At 40.8% G+C, this 20319-nt stretch overlaps 1 protein-coding gene across 9 annotated transcripts in view; it reads right to left on the bottom strand.

The window, feature by feature from the left end:
* The window catches only part of fars2 (phenylalanyl-tRNA synthetase 2, mitochondrial), a 493023-nt gene that overhangs the window by 259381 nt on the left and 213323 nt on the right, over positions 1 to 20319 (bottom strand). Inside the window, exon 6 of one of the 9 annotated variants that reach the window (XM_078539574.1) lies at positions 6466 to 7028. The exons of the other annotated variants lie outside the window; for them this stretch is intronic. Within the exon in view, the coding sequence (XP_078395700.1) occupies positions 6853 to 7028 (176 nt within the window). The 3' untranslated portion in view covers positions 6466 to 6852. Of the gene's footprint in view, positions 1 to 6465; positions 7029 to 20319 lie in introns of those variants that run through there. 9 annotated transcript variants of the gene reach the window in all.

Genomic DNA, 20319 nt, shown 5'->3' with positions numbered 1-20319 from the left:
ATCTTCCTTTGTGCTAGGTATGGCTCCAACCAGCAGAGCTTCCCTCCTAGCTGCCACACTTGGTCAAATGCTGCCTTGATGTCAAGGGCAGTCACTCTCGCCTCACCTCTTAGTTCAGCTCTTTTGTCCATGATTGGACTAAGGTTGTAATGAGGTCATGAGCTGAGTGGGCCTGGCAGAAATAGTTTCATGTGCATAATAACTTCAAACATACCTATCTTGAAAAAACTCATTCATGTCTTTTAAATCCCACAAGACCTTTAAGCTTTCAGCAGGAGTAGGCTGAGGCCAACTCCTCAGAGAAGCTCAATCCTACTCAGGATGCATTGTCACAGGACTTGTGCAGACTAGACACCACCTCAGATACTTACATTTTGTGGGGCTGATAAGCAGATAATTGTGTTTTCATCTGGTGATTCACATCACAAGTGAGCAGGAGCAGATGGTGTAGTGGAGAATTTGTAACAGAGGGCACAGGCATCACCAAGCTCTGCTCAGCTGGACGTATGTTGTATGCTGTATTTTGGGAGCCATTGATGATACGGACAATCACTAAGCAGCAGCAAAGACTATTCAATATACTGGAAGGCATTCCAAGCACACTGTGCACGTTTGCAGAGATTGGAGTAGCCTGAATCAGACATGAGTGGGAGCTGTCACACGCCAATGTGACGATTTCTTCTTCCATACCATGGCCAACTGCATGCTTCAAACATGGCAATCGAAATAGTATATGCAGGCCTTCAACTAGAGCTTTCATACACTTAATGTCGCTTTAATTAGGATGAATGACACACTAGCCTTAGCCTTTCCATGCCCCACTGATCTACACAATGTAATCTCCAGCGCAGCGGTAGTAGGGAATTGCAGCTGGGCCATGAGGGGTATGATGGTGAAAGGGGGCGTGGAAGTGGGGCTGTGCTCAAAGCGCTTCCACTTCTTACCTTAGCGTCCCCTCCGTCAGCACTCGCCATGCTGCCGCACAACCCAATGGCCAAGTCTGATCCTGCAAAGTGAAACAGATTTTGGAGAGCCCCCATAGGCACCAAAACCCTGAGGACATTAGCCAAGAGCAACTCAAAAGCTAGAACAGGGATCTGAGCAGCTTGACTCAACCTGTGCTGAAGTCACAGTGTTGCACTACTTAGAATCAATGGGAAAAGGAAAAGTAAAGAAATGCAGCTGCACAAGGGAATGTACGTGGATGTGTTACACATTTTGTACTGTTAAGTGTCATTTCTTTATTTGATACACATATAGTTTTGTGCCATTTTCCTGTTGCCCACTCTTTGTTACTGGTTGGCAAGTGACCTTTTCAGTTGTTTGATGATGAATGAAAAGATTTGAATTGACAGAGACCAAAAGAGGAAAGTAAAAGGGGTGCTTGGTTGCTTGCAGGACTGCTTTCTGTTAGTGGAATCGGCTGGTACGGTATGGCTGGGGGCGGGAGGGGTGGAGTCAAAAAATGGCTTTTGCAGGAGGTTGTGAAATGGGTACACTGTTAGAACTTAAGTAAACAAGTGAACATCACACTAATCAGAACATCCTGGGCAGCAACGTGTTCCAAAGCATTGTGCTCATCACTTCTGCCTCCTCTTTCACGTCCTCTGTGCCTCAGTCCTCCTACAGATCCAAACCTTGCTGCTGGGCAGTGTTGTGCAGAATGCAGCACAACAGGCCATTCTGGAGACCCTAGGGCAGTTGCATACTGAAAGGTGTCTCCAGATCTGTCTATAACCTGAAGCATATGTTCATCCTGCCAATGGCCTGTTCTACGACACATTAGGATGTGATATGGATTTGTAGCACTCTTGGCTCTCATTTTTGGATTTCTGAGAGGTTTTATGAGCCACATTTTAAGTGGTCATTCTTTGTCTCTGAGCAGGCAGCTGGTAGCTCTACTTCAAGGTGCAACAAAATCTGGGAGGGTGCGCTACTGCACAACGTAAACATTATGGCAGGTATTTTGTGCATATCTGCATAACGATCTTCTTGTGATTGCACACCAGCTGCACATTTATGGAATGGAAGCCCTTGTGGTTGAGGAATGCTCCTTGGTACCTTAAGTGTGTCACACATGCAATCAATGACGTTCTCCACGTGAAGATAGCCAGCTAAAGTCGCAAGTCAGAGCACCCGCTCATTATGACTGGCTTTATCGCAGGCAAAGTTAGAATTGGTAAAGAAGTCATCAGTCATCTGTCTTATGCATTTGTGGGCCACCGAATGCGAGATCCTGCAATGTTTCTGGCAAAACCCTGGAGAGATCCAGAGGCCAAAAATTTGAGGATGGTGTGACTTTGACAAAAACTTGTACAGCATGGCCACCAGCAAGCTGCAAAAGTCTGACAACACCTCACCTGACTCTTTGAGCCTCCTGGACATTGGTTCAGACCTGTCCAGGAAGCTTACCTCTGGTTGCATACCCTATGTGCAGGGAATGGCCACCTGTGAAGTGCACTCTCAGTTGCTCCCCACTGTCCTATGGAACTACAGATCTATGACCAGTGGTTGCTGCTGCTGTTGCTGGTCATCCTGGCCTCATTTGACATTCAATCTAACGCAGCATAAGTGGCTGATCTAATCGACTAGAGATCAAAGTGTAGCTCACAACTTCAAACCACCAAAGGTTAGATGACACTAACAAAGTATGTAAAACTTATTGGCATATTTCCTGGAATAACTTCAATTCTCTCATTTGTCACCGTGCATCGCCTTCACTGGTGAATTCCAAGAAGCCTGGGAAACCGTAGGCCTAAAGTTAAAGTTAAAAATTCACATCAATATCACTCTACTTGAGTGATTAACTTTGTGAGTTATGTCATGATAACAGGAAACTATAACTGAATGACAACTACCTGCAACTTCACCAGCTGACCACAGACATATTGAACTGTTTAAAGAAGACCTTTTTTAAAAAAACAAGAAAAGACACTAATCAAAAATGGCTGCCACAAGTTACTTAATGGCTGATACTGTAAAGCTGACTACATCTCTGGAAAGTCTATATGAATTGCACTGCAGACCTGTTACATAGAATTTCACACCTGGGGGGGTGTCAAGGTCAACTGCAAATAGGGTTAGTCTTGAAAGGAAGGTATTAAAGATGCAAAGTGCTGGACTTTGATCAGGTAGTTATCAGACATTCAGAAACCCTGTGGAGAGCGAAGGGCGAAAGAATCCCTATCTCCTGTTGATTTATATCTTTAAACGTGTCAAAGGTGTTGGAGATGCAAAGACCAAAAAATGGAATTATTTGGTCTACAACAATGAATGCAAGACATGCTAATTGAATTCCCTTCTGGGAGTATACAGACAGGAGTTTAAAAACTAGTTCTGCCAAGCAGAATGAAAAAATAAAAAGGAGGAGAAAGAAACATGACAGTCATCAAAAACACTGCTGGAAAAGAGCAGGAAAAATCTCTCTCTTTCTCTCTGGAAGCTAAAAGGGTGTCTTCAACAAAGTGTAGCCTTGAAAAAGTCAACTCCAGAATTCTACAGGAAACTAACTAACTTCAAATGGCTGCAACATTCAACAATCGGTGTTGTTGCATCATTATTATTTGTTCTCTGGTTTAGTAACCAGATAATAAACTTACTCTTTCCTTGACTCAAAAAAAAACATGGCTTGGTTGGCTCCTTATTAATAAATAAATACATTTGAATTAGAAAAGGCATTACGGGGAAAAGAAATTTTAAAAACCTTTGTTGCGACCAGCCGATGAGGCTGAATAAAAGGGGAGCCAGCTCACTCCCCCCTCACCTGGTCGTAACAGTTAGCAGCACTGCTCTCATGAGGGGCCTGCTTGCACACAGCCTAACATGCTGCAGTAAAACCCACAAGTCAGTGGGTTTAGCTGGTTTCCTGACACGCTGTCAATTTCAGTGTTTAACCTCCCCTACCCATTCCTAAACTCACATGCTCCTGCATATTAAAATCCAGCCCAATAATGTCTCTAATTTCCCTTTCTCTTGTGCTGCACAACTGCCAACAACACACTACAGTACTGAACATTTTGTGCTGGCATAGGCTTCTGTTGGCATGAAAATAAAGCTTGAGATTTTCCATGATTAAAAATATTTTTTTTCATTTGTGGCCATAGGTGTTAGCCTTGATTTAGTAGTAGCACTCTTGCCTCTGTGTTAGGTTGTGGATTCAAGTCCCACTCCAGGCACTTGAACACATAATCTAGGTGTAGGTCTGAGGCAGCACTGTACTGATGAAGATGCCATGTTTTGGATGAGACATTGAATTGAGACCCCATGTGCCCTCTTCATGTGCTTTCTACTTGAAGAACAACTAGGTCCCAGTTAATATTTAGCTTTTGTCACAGAGTGGAGGGGGATTAATTTAAACAGCCTTGATTTCTCCTCTCATTACCCATCCATAATCAGAAAGGTTTTTGATTTCTGATTTCCCCCTTTATAAGCGGTGGCGTGTTTTCCCCACCCCTTCAGTTTGGAGCGATCCCATCCTCCATTAATAACCCCCCACAGCAAACTTGAGATAAGGTAAAATAAGAGGGTTGGTTTATTTCACACACACACAAAACTTGGGAAAGGGGTTTCACATCATCTGCCTCTTTTTTGCAGTCATACAATAAAAGGGATAAGGGAAAGTAAGAGGTACAGGGCAAGACCATGATAAAAATAACAGTTTTGGTTTCATGTGAACCCAGAGTCCAGAATTAAAAGTCCAGTGCCATATTCCTTCAGAGATTAGCAGGCTGAAACTGTTACAGAGTGATGCAACTTCCCAGAAGTGAGTACTTCCACGATGGCAGAAGGTGCGTAGAGATGAAGGCACAGATACAGAAGTTCCAATGTTTCAGATGTTAACAGTGTAGATGACTGCCAGGCACTTCACCTGGACTTTCTACTGCTACCTGTTAGATGATAAAATGGTAAACTGTCTGGGTTCAGTTCCACATGGCAGTATTACAGTTTCTAGAAGCTTGTGGGAGGTCATGTGACATACCTCCCACTTCTTCTCCTGGGTGTTGGACAAATGATGTATTTTCCAGGTCTGGAATCTTGAGGCGTTTAATAGAGGAGTCAGGGTCCCTTTTGTCTTTTGCAGTCATTTTTTACCACCTCCGTTGGCCAGAGCTCTGCCGTAGAAATGCAAAGGGGGTTGGTGCATTTCTTTGGCATTTGATTGTCAGCTGGCACAGAGGGCATTAGCACCTCTTTAAGGATAACAAGGTCCCTGTTAGTTTCTGAAATTCCTTTGGTATGAGTCATGGCTAGTCAGGGTAAAGCCTTGACCATTTTAAAATTAAAAATAATAATTTTATAAAGTAGCAAGGTTGACATAGATGTATATATCTATTTTTTTTCTTTTTCCATCCTGTCTTCTGGCCGGGCCAGAACCATCCAATACCTTAAACAGATGACGTGGTCATTTATTTCATTGCTGTTTGTGGGATCATGCTATGTGCAATTTCCTACATGACAATAGTGACTACACTTCACAAATTTGGCCCTAAACTGCTAAAGGACATCCTGTGGTTGTGAAAAATTCTATATAAATGCAGGTTTGTTCCTAATTTACAAAAATTTAAATCAAACTTAAAATATTAGAACATTTGCTTAAAAAGGTATATTGCCACAAGGTTTACAAATATTTACAAGGATTGCCCCTCAAATATATGAAATATAGGAACCAGGTAAAAGAAATTATGCCTTAAATTTATGCTCAACGGAAGTAACGTTAAAATGTCCACAGTTTTGTTACTCTTTGTGGTTCAAGCCTATCATAGTACCATAACTTAAAATACCAGAGTAATGCAACTGTTAAAACAGCAGAGGATTTTGGTACAGCTGTTTAAAGCAGCCTTCAATAACATTGAGTATAATTTACAGGCACTGGTAGTATATCAACATTAATTTAGTCCTGATTTTAAAAAAAACAGTGACCCAGTGGATCTCTGTGGCTTTGTTCATGGATAAAAGTTAAAAATAGATAAAATTGAGCACCTAAATAAATAAATAGTGGTGTCCTCACTCACTGCACATAGGCAAATGAAGAAATCAATTTGTGCCCTTTCACATTCTACATTTCCATAAATAAATAATCTGTGGATGCAGCATGCTGTACTTACAGAAATAAGGGTGCATTGCTTGTGCACTGCTCTTGTATAAATGATCCGTTGGTCTCATCCATTTACATGGTCATATAATTATTAGAAATGGGACAGATGAACATGAAAACATACCGAATATAAGCTACATACATACACTGTACTACACACAATAGTATAATATGCACATTTCATATTTATTGGGATTTACATCTTTGTTACCCTCTATAGCTACTTCTACCTGTTAAGATGGGAGAAATGTTGGATATATCCAACCTCTCACCTCTCGACTGACCGCAACAAGATGTATGTTTGAGGAGTGTTTTAACCCTTTTGAGTGCTGTCACTTAAAAGAATAGATGCAAACAGGCTTTCTTTAAAGTTTAAATCAAAACAAAGGATAAATGTTTATTTTCACAACATCAAAAATCTAAAATGCAACAAACACCCACTCCAAAAACATACACACACATGCTTGTGTGCATGCACACACACACATACATACAAAGAAAAGGTGATTTCTAGAGATGTAACGCCCAATAGATTACTAACAGAGTAACAAGAAACAGGTCACTTGTTTACAGTCTTTAAGATGGTGATTGAAAACTGCAGGCCTTACGGATTCTCTCCTGGTTCCCTGAAGACAAATGGAGGTTGGAAGTTTCTGGCTGTTTCAGATGAAATTGTGGCCTAGCTCCTGTAGTGAAGAAATATAATCTTGCAGGTAAAATGAATTAGCCCATTTTCACTGCATGAGATGACTGTCTTTTCAAAGCAAGGTTCCTTCTTTCTGCTGGGTGTGATCTCTCCATCTGAGGTGCTGGTCCAAGACTGCCTTGCTGGGTTGCCCTTCTTGATTAGTAAGGTAGCAGCTCCCTCTCCTGCCAGTTTCAGTCACGTGATGGCAATATTGATGTATTCCGTTATCCACACAATGGGCTGAACCTGAGGCAATTGACACACAATGTGGAAATATTTCCCATCAACATTCCAGTTGTGTTCATCACACCGAATAACTTTATTTGAAATCCCATCTTCATGGGCCCGGCAGGTCTAGCAGCCATTGTCCTTTAAATTTCTTTCATTCCAATTAGCCCCTGGGAAACCATTTGCGTTTTAAGTAACTTCCCAAACATATTGTCTCTGTCCAGAAACCACAACAGAAGTCAACTGACTTTCTGGAGTCCATTTTGTGAAGGTAAAGGGCCTAGTTTTTTTAAAAAGTAAAGTGTCCATTTCCCAATTAGCTTTACAGGCATGACGTGACCATCACATCTCCCCGCAAAAAGGGAAAAAATGAAATTTCTTGGCATTTTTTTTTTGTTACATCACAGCGAGTAAAAAGAAAGCTAAAACACAATAGCAATCGTTCAAACATATTCAGTCCCATGCACTCCTCAAAAAATCATTGTCACTAAGCCTTCCATAGCTGTCTTGTAACATTTGCTGATTTTGCAATTTGGGTTATACACCATCCCATAAGGTGAGGCAAGAAAATATAATTGATCCTTTTCTGTGTTTGGTCAGAGTGCTTTGGTAGCAAGAAAGGTTGAAAATGAAAAGAAATTTGACAACTTCCGTGCCTTTCCCACCTTTAATTTTATTTGATTGTTGTCAAAGGGTATTATATTTTCTCTAGTACATATTGTTGGTCTTTCTAATACTCTTACACACAAAGATACATGGAGCGAAATAATATGGGGGTGGTGGTGGGGGGTGGGGTGGGTGGCAGATGATATCCCCCCCTCCCTAGAACCGACATGCTTCATACCTGCCCGCCCCACATAAAGCGCTGGAGGGTGGACTAACGGGGGCCTAGTGGCACCTCCACCTCTCATAGGGGCATAAATCCTGCCCTCTGGAAGAGCCGGCCAATCGGATTGGCTGTCTGTTCCATCAGTCCCAGCAGCACCAGGAAGGCATCAGTAGTTGATGCCAGAACTATAGGACACGAGGAAGAAAGGTCCACAGATTCCCAGTGTGGGTAACTCCAAGGTCTAGTGCCAGGAGGGATTATGTAGGTTAGGTAGAGGGGTAGGGTGGGAAGGGACAGATTTAAGGGAGGGAGTGGGTAGGAAAGGGGCGGGGGGGGGGGGGGCTTGACCTGAGGGGGACTGCCCGTGATCGGCCAAGGGCAGTTCCCAAAGACAGACCCCCTCCCTTCCTTCCCGCCCTTTAAACAATTAAGTTTAAAAAATGAGATTCCTGCTCCCGCCCTGCTGCCCACGCCAAACGTTTTATGACATGGGCACCTTATTATCAGGGCTAATTGGCTTGAAAACAAGTCTAATTGACCCTTAATTATTAAGTTAAATATGGTGGGCGGGCTGCTGATCTCAGCACCTGCCTGCCCCTGTATTATGGAGGAGAGCTCGGGGGTGTGCAGGAAGGTGGTGGGATAGGTACCCATTCCATTTACATGGCTCTACCCAAGGGAAATACGCCCATCAGGGACACATAACATTCAGCCCAAGATTTCTTTTTCAGCCCAAGATTGCTTTGTGGAAAGAGTTGCTCCTGTACCTTACTTTAATTATGTAAAACAGAAAATACTGGAAATACTCAGAAAGCATCTGTGGAGAGAGAAAAATAATTAGTATTTCAGGATGATGTCCTTTGATTAGAACTGGAAGATGTTAGAAGTGAACAATTTTTCAACAAATGCAGGAAAAGAAGGCAGGGAAAGAACAAAAAGAGGTATTTGATAGAGTGAAGAGTAGGTGTGATTAAATTATAGAAATTAAATATAGTGTATGCTATACCCACAAAGTTTGGTGAATATTTGGGTACTCCCATGAAGCTGAAGCTAAGGATCCAAACTGCGAAGAGCACACAGAGGAGACCCTAGATTCTCTGGTCACACCATCCCCTCTCCTACTTTGTGGGATCCAAGAACACCCCTTCCGCAGGATACTGTGTTTGGAAGCTGCGAGTGTGCATTGAAGTTGGAGTGGGTTCCTTATAAACTTGTAAAACCCATCCCTTAAAATAAATTATCTCGAGAACATCAAATTAAGTAACTGATCTAAGTCTTTGTACTTAATGTCTGGTCATTCAGATCTAGTTCTATAAACAAGTGCTGATATATTATAGAATAGAATAGAATCACAGAAAGCTCATGGCACAGAAAAAGGCCACGTGGCCCATTGTGTCTACACCAGCCGAAAAACGAGCCATGCAGCCTAATCCCACTTTCCAGCATTTGGTCCATAGCCTTGCAGGTTACGTGGTAATTGAGTGATCTGTTAATTTATAGCCTGGTCAATCAAGGTAATGTTTTTCTCATGTAAGTTTTATATGTAAAAGTATATACAGTCCCGTTGCAATTTCTGTTGTGCTCAATATCTTGCAGAGATGTTATAGCAGACAAAACATGGGGAAAGGGAGCAGTAAATGAAAGCAGATTGAGTACATGCTGAATAACATTTAACCTTATGTGGATTCTGAATTGCTAAAGGTGTTTTTTGTGGTTGTTATTTAAATTAGAATCCTGAGAAGTGAGATTGAAATATCAAAAATCAGTCCCCCAGTTCTTAAACTATTCCTGTGGCTGGGGTTGTTTATCCTTAATGTGGTTCCACCTGTCACTTTAGTTCAGCTTCTTGGGCAGGGGTGCAGGGGGTGGGGGAAGGAGGGAGACATAACAGGACACAGCACGGGTTTGGGATTGGACAGATGCCTTTTCTCAGTTCAGATTGATCATTACCTAAGGCAGAGAAAAATGACACAGGGTTCGAAATGACTGAACCTGTTTTTTAAAATTCATTCATGGGATGTGGGCTTTGCTGGCTTGCCCAGCATTTATTGCCCATCCCTGGTAGCCCTTGTGAAGGTGGTGGTGAGCTGCTTTCTTGAACTGTTGCAGTCCATGTGGTGCAGGTGCACCCATAGTGCTCTTAGGAAGGGAGTTCCAGGATTTTGACCCAATGACAGTGAAGGAATGATGATATATTTCCAAGTCAGGACAGTGAGTGACTTGGAGGGGAACTTCCCGGTGGTGGTGTTCCCATCTATCTGCTGCCTTTGTCCTTCTAGATGGTAGTGGTTGTTGGCTTGGAAGGTGCTGTTGGAGGAGCCTTGGTGAATTCCTGCAGTGCATCTTGTTGATGGTACACATTGCTGCCATTGTTCTTCGGTGGTGGAGGGAGTGAATGTTTGTGCGTGTGATGCCAATGAAGCAGGCTGCTTTGTCCTGGACAGTGTCAAGCTTCTTGAGTGTTGTGAGAGCTGCACTCATCCAGGCAAGTGGGGAGTATTCCATCACACTCCTGACTTGTGCCTTGTAGATGGTGAGCAGACTTTGGGGAGTCAGGAGGTGAGTTACTTGTCGCAGGATTTCTAGCTTCTGGCCTGCTCTTGTAGCCACAGTATTTATATGGCTAGTCCAGTTCAGTTTCTGGTCAATGGAAATCCTCAGGTTACATAAACAATGCTAACACTCACACCAAGCACATGACAGCCAGTCATCTTCCTCAGCCCAGTCATCTTCCTCAGCCCAAGTTGGACCAGAGGAGCTGTGAAATGAAGTCTTATCAGAGATGGAGTATTAAGGCATAGTGTGAACAGGCCTTGTTGAATGGGCCAGGTGAAGTACAAACTCAGCAGGACAGAGTTCAGTGTATGCCCACAAAGGAACGTCATTTTGTTTCTGGCGGAGGTGTAGGTGGAGGCGAGCTAGAGCTGATGGGGCCAATGCATTGGAAAATGTTGACAAGTGTTTGTTAAGTGGAATTTAGTGTGCACAGCTTATTGGTGGTAGAAGTTTGGACATGTTGGAATTCATAGAAGTTTTAGCTTAACAAGTTATGGAGGAAATCAATGGAGAATTAAATCTGGAAGCAACTAAATTATGGATTAAGATATTTGGAGTTAATTAGGAGTGGTTGCAGGTATTTTTGCCAAGATGGTATTGATGGTGGCCAGAATATGAGGAACTCGGGTCTGGAACTAGTAGGACAATGAAGCTGCAGGTTGTATGGTGCAGCTTAAACAAGCAATGGAGGTAGGGGATAGGGTTAATGGCACACAGACAGACAGAATTTTTGGTGTTTGTCATCATTACCCCTCTAAAACTGATTGCAATTTCAAGGTGCAACACGTGCAATGTTAGTGCAGAAATTCTGAAGTTGTCATCTGTCACTCAGGGCTCCAACACAGCCTCTGTTGTGCCCCACTTTCCCCATAGCCTAAAATCACTGAAATCAGTGAGAATTTCAATTTTCCTACCTGAACATCGCCATTTGAAACCCCTTAAAAAGTTACACCTTGTTCAATCAGCTGAACCTGGGTTTTTAACGGCAATGTGATTAATGAAATTTGATGAACAACAGGACTGGCTATGAAAAAAAATAATTGTGGAGTGCTGTTAAATGATTAATTAATAGATTTTTAAGCTATATTTTTTATATATCTTTTTAAAATTCAGAATGTTTTAGCTTCTACTTCATCCCATGTGTACCTCACCTTTAATTTGCTCCATGTAAAAATTTTTAAAAGAGATTTTATTTTAGTTCTTTCAGTTTCCTCTGTTGGGGGCGGTGGGGGCTGGGTCTGTGAAAATCCTTTAGTGTGAATGGCTGCTTGGACAGTCTGATGACATTACTCCAGCTCCACGCTGGGAATGCTCAGTAAAGAACGCTGCAATCAGTTCCAGTACCACTGCTGGGGGAAAGAAGTGAAATTCTCCTGGTTAGCGGTGAGCACCTTTACTTTGTGCTGACTGCAAAATCTGGCCTAATCGCTTTGGTTTATAGTATTCTATTTGGAAACAGCATTAAGGTCTTTGATTTTTTTTTAAGCCATCCTTCTGTATTCTTTGCCAAGGTCTTATTGGGTCAAGAATACTTCCTCAGCCAAATATGTGGGCTACTTACAGACTACCGGTAATGCAATCAGTTACTGGATGCCAGGTGGTATACAAAATCAACCCAATGGCAATGAGTTTTCATATTTCTCTACCCTACCTTTCTGCTTAGCAACTTACAATATTAGATAGCATTTTTAAATGTTTCAGCCTGTACTGCAGTCAAATCGAAGCAGAAACACACTGAATCCGAGTGCAATTCAAAACACTGCAGTATTTCATTGTGTAAATTGCCATTTAGACTAATTATACAAAATTCTTTATCCTAACAATAAATTGCATAATTATCAAGGACTGAAAGGGAAAGAAGAGGGTTGTGTGTGTTGTTGCTAAGCATACTAAACATGGTTAATTGACTTCCAAGGTTCCTCTAGAGACAGCAGCAGATTTTACAAGTCTAATCACTCCTGTGCCTTTTCTGTTGCCTGGTTGATGTCTGCTGTTATCCAGAGTTACTCTATCAATGATTAAGTGGTCTGTGGCACTAAGATTTTAGAATTAGTTATTTTACCTGAAATTTATGGTAAATTTAGTCCAGCTGTCTGTCGCATTTTGCGCAATGATCACAGAATCACAGAATTTGGGATTCTAAAGCCTATCACAGTATGTGTTTTAGATGCATTTCCACAGATACAGAGAGTAGCTACTCAAATTAATGATTGGTCAGCAGTACTCTTGGTGTTATACTGTGCAACTAAGGTACACTGAAGAGCTAAGGGCTAGCACATTATCATTTGAAGAGAGTGTATTGCTGCATGGATTATTCAGTTTGTCCCAATCAATTTTTAATTACAATTTTATTCTACACTTGAGAGGTACTGCTGAAATGGCAGGTCACAGCTTTTCGGGGTTGTACTCAGGAGTCAGATGTGAACTACATTTTATTGCTAATAAGATTGTTATTAGAGTATGCATATCATTTTACATTACATGCCTGCAGGATGAGCTTATCATGTGCTGTATATACCATGCGTAATAAGAAAATGACAGATGATCAATAGTGCGGAATCATTTGTCAAAAATATAACTGCCTAAGGGCAGTTTCAAGTGCTGAGACATGAATCAAAGAATCTTAATTACGGGGGAATGAACATTTCATGGAGGCAGATAAGTGGAATCTTGGTGAAGGGTTGACACTAGCACTATGTGCTGTACAGGGAAATGAATGGTCTCTAAATGCTCAGATTAGTACAGAAGGTTTGCCAGATTTTTTTTAACATATTGGAGCCACATGTCTCAATTGGAGAGTTCTGATTAGTTGAATACTAAACTTAAACTCAAATAAAAGGCAGGCTGGATAAAGGCCACCTTTACAAAATACTCTAGACATTAATATTGGTTAAATAGCTTGTTAGCTGCTAGAGGAGCATTAAAGGATCATTGTTACAGGTGTTTTGTAATTAGCACTTTTGTTGTTCCCGCTAATGAAATCCGATTCTCAGCAAACACACAATTTGAAGCCATACGTTCTAACAATTTTGTTGGGGGAAGGGGGAGGACATGGCCCAAGAATCTCCCATGAACCCCTGAGATCCATGCTGTTTCCACCCTGCCACACCCTCCCCCGCCATACCACCCACCTTAGCTGCTTACATATGAAGATTATGTATGTTCCCTGTCTTTGGAGATCTAAGCCTGTCCAACTTCCACTTTTTTGGGGCCACATCTTAATGGGCATAGTTTCCCCCAGTCTTACATCAAGTTAATTTCTCTCATGGTAGAAAGTCCCCAGTTCTACTCTCTCCCCCTCACTGGCCTTGTAAGAAGCAGATGGGGGTTCCATTCTTTACAAGCCAGAAATCATAATTCAGATTAGGACCCGATGTACCTGGGGTCCTGGCCTCTTTCCAAGTTGTTCTGCGGGATAGCGTGCAATGCAGATTTACTGGAATGTTGCATGGTACAAAGAAATACAAATACAAAAAAATTTGAAAAATTGAGATTATTTTCATTACAACATATAAAGTATTGGGTGATAGATTCCACAGTGTGTAAAATTAGAAAATGATGTAATAGATGCAGACTGTTTCCAGACCTGTTGTGGGTTCAAGAATGAAGGGCTATAGGTACAATTAATGTAATTAAATGTGAGATTAAATGTAAGATTTAGAACAGAAGGCAGGGGAAACCTCTTTACATAGCGAGATGTAAGGCTGTGGAATTAATATTCAGGGTTCATGGTTGAAGCGGAAACTATGTCAACATTCAAGATTAGATTAGTTAATTGGACAAAAGAAAAGAGGGTTAAAGGATAAGGGAACAGCATAGATAAATTTGATTTGGACTATTTACATGCTGTTGAGGGTAATGCCGACATATACTCGTTGAGCAGAATGGTCTGTTTCCATGTTTTAATTTTTTCATAAGATTTACTATCAATATCTTATGCATTCTGAGCACTGTCAATACCACAAATATCTTATGTAGTCAAGTAGCGAGATGCAACCTCATTTCATTCAAGCTGACTAAAAGTACAAATTCCAAACATGAACACCTCTAAGCAGTCTTATATGATGTCAGGATGTGTATTGGTACTCCAATATATCTTCATTGCAGAAGATGCATGATTTTGAGATTGATATGTCAACTTAGACAAGTGTTTTTCTCATTCAAAGTATTTGTTTTATCTTCAATTTATTAGGTTTCTTTCCCAATTTAAAACTCACCTTGAACAATGCCCTGGCAAAGACACTGTACAAGCAATCTGTTCTGCTAATGCTGTGCTGTAACCAATATCAAAGATATGTGCAAGAGTTATTCAGGTTAGCATGCCCCTGATCCCTTCACCCTGCGGAAGTACTTGGGGAAAATTTTCGAGGGCTACTCTATGTGCTAAAGAATCTCACAGGTGGCCAAGATGGGGTCTTTAGCTGAAAAGCAGTTTTAATCTATGATCAGCACATCATACTGTCTTGGTAAAGGAGTGGAAGTGCATATTAGCATCCTTCAAGCGAGTGATTCAAAGTGGCTGACTGACACTTAAATTCCCCATTAGTGCTAATTAAGGAGGCTGCACAGCCTTTTGGTGGACAGTGCTTATGGTCTTACAGCAGCCAGCTGATTGGAAGTAAAGAAGAGTTGCAGGGAGTTTTTTTTATTCATTCATATGATAGCGGACGTCGCTGGCTAAGCCAGCATTTATTGCCCATCCCTAATTGCCCTTGAGAAGGTGGTGATGAGCTGTCTTCCTGAACCACTGCAGTCCATGTGGTGTAGGCACACCCACAGTGCTGTTAGGGAGGGAGTTCCAGGATTTTGACCTAGTGATGGCGAAGGAACGGCGATATATTTCCAAGTTAGGATGGTGAATGGCTTGGAGGGAAACTTCCAGGTCGTAGTGTTCCCAGGTGTCTGCTAAATTTAAAATTATATTATGGTTCACTGTTAAGTTGCTGCTGAAGATTTGAAGACGACTTTTGAAACGCATCAGAAGGCTTTCTGGGACACTTTGCCAAGATTTCATCAACGCTCTTATCAAGATTTATTCCAAAAATTCTCTGAGGACTTGACCTAAAAAGAGTAAGTGCTATGCTACACTACCCTTTTTGGACACCTTATATGAATCACCAGGAAAAAGGAACTGCTTGGTCATGGACATCTTGCTAGGGGGACCCCTTAGTTGCAAAGGGAATGGGAGGAGGACATGGGTTGCTGCTGCAGTAGAGGGAGAAATAAGGTCAAGGTGGACTCCTTCCCTCCTGTGTGTCCAGGACATCCCTCCTCCTATGGACCTCCTCCACTAGGAACTCTAGTGCTTTGCCTGAGAATCTGTACTGCCTCTCCCTCAGTCTCTGAGCCATCCTGAAACCTGCTGCTGTGTGGGCATAGAAGTGGGTGCATGGAGTCCACATAAACTGCTCCACGAACATTGCTGCTAATCAGTGCTTTAGTGCTAAACCTGCAGGTATTTTCTTTAGCACCTCCAGGAAAGTTCAAATTATGGTAATCAGCAATTAGGATCAAAATTGCATACTGAAACAAGACTTTTAAACAGTCATGTCTTATTATAAGTGCACAACATTTGGTGCCTGGTTTCACCCTTTCACCAAAATTGTTATGTTCTTAACCTTCTTAAGTCTCCTAGCAACTTGATACTTTTCCCCAATTGTCTGGTGAAGATTAAGAGCTCAGTGGACAGTAGTGTGTGGTCCAAACTCACGTATTACCACTCCAATTTTGCACATCACTAGACAGATGTGCTGTGTCCAGGCTGCACAAATATTCTTTTAAAATCTCTTGACAGCATTACCATGCAAATTTAGTGCATCTCCATAACCATACTTGTTTTCAAGATAATTTTCCTTCCCACAAGTAAGATAAAATAATTTACATTAGTTTTTCAGTATCCTCCAGTAGTTGGAACTGTTAATGAATAATGAAACATAACAGATTTATAGTACTCTATGGATATATTGTACACCATCTGCAGTGAAAATTAGCTGATAATGTTCCTGCAAACCTGATTTTCCCCATTCTCTCTCAGGACTTCCACTGGCCCGTTGATCTCAATAGCAATGAGGTGTCAGTAACACTGGCCACATGCAGTGCTGCAATTCAAATCTGCACTGATGATTTTAATAGACTCTTAGGAAAGTTTCAAACAACAGTCCCTTGAAGAAATCTATGACCATTTTCCCTCACAATAAAATTAGGAATTGACAAAAATGTGAGTTTTGTGTGTCCATGTGTTAAATATCTGCTCTATAGGCAGAAAGCTGTGAGACAATAATGAAGTAGGAACAGTGAAACGGGGACTTATAAGCAGAAATTTGGGCAAAGTGGAAATTAGGAACAAAGAAGTAAAGAAAGGGAAGCAGAGTAGCTCAAATTACCAATAAATAAAGAATATAAACTACAGTAAAACTTTTAAGAATGGCAGCACAGGTGTGTGCTTCCCGAAATAAAAACAAAGTGCTGGAAATACTCAGCGGATTTGACAGGATCTATGGAAAGAGAAACAGAATTAACATTTCATGTCGAATATGACCTCTTCAGAACTGAAGGAAGGTAGAATGTGATGGGTTTTATGCCACTGAAAGGGAGGGAAGAGGAAGAAGAGCAAAAGGGAAGGTCTGGGATAGGGGAGAGGATGGGAGAGATCAAATAACAAAGATGTCATGGAACAAACGGCAAACGATTGATACTGGTTGTAGTAAAAAAATTAAGTAATTGTCCAGAATGCGTATGAATAGCAGAATAATGAACAATGTTGTTCTTCATGTTTTTGTTTTTGGACAAGATTCAGATCAGCACATGGCAAAAAAAGAGAATCAAAATGGGGAACAGAGTTCATGGTCTGAAATTGTTGAGCCTAATGTTGCGTTCAGAAGGCTGTAAAGTGCCTAACTGTAAGACAAGGTGCTGTTCCTTGAGCTTGCATTGAGCTTCATTGTAATACTGCATCTGGCCAAGGACAGAAATGTGAGCATGAGAGGAAGGTGTGAATTAAAATGGCATGCAACCAGAAACTCAGGATCAAGCTTGCGGACTATGCAGAGGTGTTCCTCAAAGCGGTCACCCGATCTCTGTTTGGACACCTCAATGTAGAAGAGACCGCATTATGAGCAGCTAATACAGCAGGGGTAGCCAAACCATGGCTCACAAGCCACATGTGGCTCTTTTACAGATAAAGTGGGGCTCCCGATTTTATAGATAAAGTGTGGCTTTACAGATAAAATGGGGCAGCTACTAAAGCATGGAGATTTACCCAAATAATTCTGAAGATTTGGACAGGACTGTATTCACCAGCCCAAATCTAACTTGACTGTTCCAGTCCAATTTCTGCCATTCAGAGGCCATGACCCCAGTAGCTGCTGCCCCCATGTGCAGCCTGCAAAGAGCTCCTTCGCTGGATCATCTGTCTAGTGCTGCCTTGATTGCAGGGGTCAATGTCACAGGACTGGAGTGAGACTGGCGCCGGAGGGAAACCGTGATAAATAACTTTGACTGTTTGTGGAACTATATTAAAACAGGAATGAAGAAACCATTTTAAAAGCTGGCATGACATTAATTACGTATGAAACTTGGGTTTTTCAGAAGTCTTCTCAGCATCAAAGAAAAGTAAATTTTCTTTTTGTAAAGTTTAGCTAGGTAGTTTGACTCTTTCTGCATTGTTATCAATGCATAAATTTCCGGTCTAAAGGAGCTCAGAGCTCAGTTTTATTGGCATTGCTGTCAAGCTTGGGGATTTCATGAAATATTTCTTTCTATTTCCTGACAATTTTATTGAGGAGAAAATGGTAGAGTGAAGTTTGTATTTGCATTAAGAGCTGCAACATTTACAAACTACTAGGTTTAACACAGAATAATGGAGGTAAAAGCAGCTGTCATCAGAAATCCTAATACCAGTTGCCAGTTTTTAAAAAAAGTTTCTTCATTCTAGTTTCAATACAGTTGATACTTTTAGCTAAACATCATTGGCTTTTGCTACAATATATCTTCCAAATCAGAAAAACATGGGTTTAAACTCTATCAATGGATCTAATTTCAACAATTTCTTCGGATACTAACTCCACGTCAACTATATGTTCGATCTATCACAATCATTACTCCTATTTACCCTAGTCCAAATTAGTTGGATGGGTGTGTGGATTGTTCTAATCAATAAACCTTATGATTCATCCTGCATCCAACAATGATTCTGTTTCTCTCCAACTCATTACTTCTCAAGTTCTTGAGAAGATCACCTTTAATACCAATGGCAAAGAAATTCAATTATTCCCAAAATGACTTTGATTTTCCTTGAAATTCTCTCCCAGAATGACTACAATCAACCAAATCATCTCTGATTCAGCTTTTCAGTTTACATTAGGCTTTGCAAGTATGCCAAATGTCACCCCCCTCCCCACCTTTAACTGGGAATCTCTTTTCCAGTACTTCTTAAAAATTCAAACTTTCAAAAAAAATTGCTTAATGCGGATGTTTTGTTTTTCTGTTGAATATGTTTATTTAAACTATGAACATTGATGCTATAAGGGGAGTTGAACAACAGATCAGAGTTAATACAGTTGATATAATAGAATCATACTAGTTTAATGACAATTGGACAAATTCAATAAGGTGCCACTCCAAAAGCAGAGCTTCACTCAATGGGAGCACAAGTAGAAGTGCAGTCCCGTTCTCCCATTAGGGTCTTTAGCCCATTTTATATCATATTCCCTACAACTTACAAACTTCCATAGGCTATACTTCTAAAAACTGGTGCAAAAGCTTGAGAATTTAGTTTAGCATCCGCCATTTTCATAGCCAAATGTCTCATTCAGGAGAAACTATTTCCAGATGCAGATAGAATTTTTTGGCACAGTAAATTGAAATGGAGCTGCAAGTAGATTCAATGATAACTTTCAAAAGAGGATTGAATATTTCCTTGAGAAGGAAAGAATTGCAGGGCTATGAGAAAAGCATGGGGAGTGGGGCTAATTAGATAGCTCTTTCAAAGAACCAACACAGGCACAAAAGGTCTCTTTCTCTTTGTATTTTATTACCATCTTAGAGATTGATCCAGGATGAAAATCCGACCCACATGACATGCATGACCATTCACAAGCAAATCCACTACGCTGCCTACACTTAGTACCTTCATGTGCTCAGATCAGTAAACAGAAGTCAAGTATATGCTTTTTAAAACCAATTTCCTGATGCCTCCTAAAGCTAGTTTCCTGAAACCATAAAGAAAAATATACCATATTTGCACAACATTCACCATCATGGCTGTTTCCACTGCTCTACTGACACATCCTCTTTCACAGTGGATTTAGGTGGCCCACTTTTCTAATCTCACCATGTCGAATTTTGATAATGTTATAAAACAATTACATACAAGTTATAAGACAAAAAACCCTTGTAAAAAAATACTTCTTAAATGGAAATCACCACACAGGTAAGGGCTGGAAAACTATTCAAAGGAGAACAAGTAACTCCAGGAGATTTGGAAATAGGTTGGTAGCAGTCATGTTCTTGCACATCCATAAATTGTGCTTGGTTGATTTATTTCTTGTTTGTGACAAGAGATGAGACATTAGATCTGCTAGTAATTCCTCTCTCCACATTACCTTTTATAAGGAATAAAGCACTCAATTTTCCTTCTTCATCCCTGTCATGATAGAATTTGTAAAACTATGGAACTTTGTACCATATATAGTCTAGTTGTTTGCGTACTCAATTCCTATGGTATATTCTTATGTTCCCTATCTTTCCTTTACTTCCTCTCTTAAATTTATCAGTTGGCAGTGATCCCCTGGTCTTAATAAGTTACTACAAAAACACTTGACACTCTGAAACACTAAGTTATAATTTGTTAAATCATTAGTATTTAACTTTTTTATATGTTATATATAAAACATATGTATTGCATGGTTAATTTTGGTTACTTAT

Source organism: Cetorhinus maximus, chromosome 3, assembly GCF_964194155.1.
Source record: "Cetorhinus maximus chromosome 3, sCetMax3.hap1.1, whole genome shotgun sequence".
NCBI lineage: Eukaryota > Metazoa > Chordata > Chondrichthyes > Lamniformes > Cetorhinidae > Cetorhinus > Cetorhinus maximus.
This window is presented reverse-complemented; position numbering and strand designations above follow the sequence as displayed.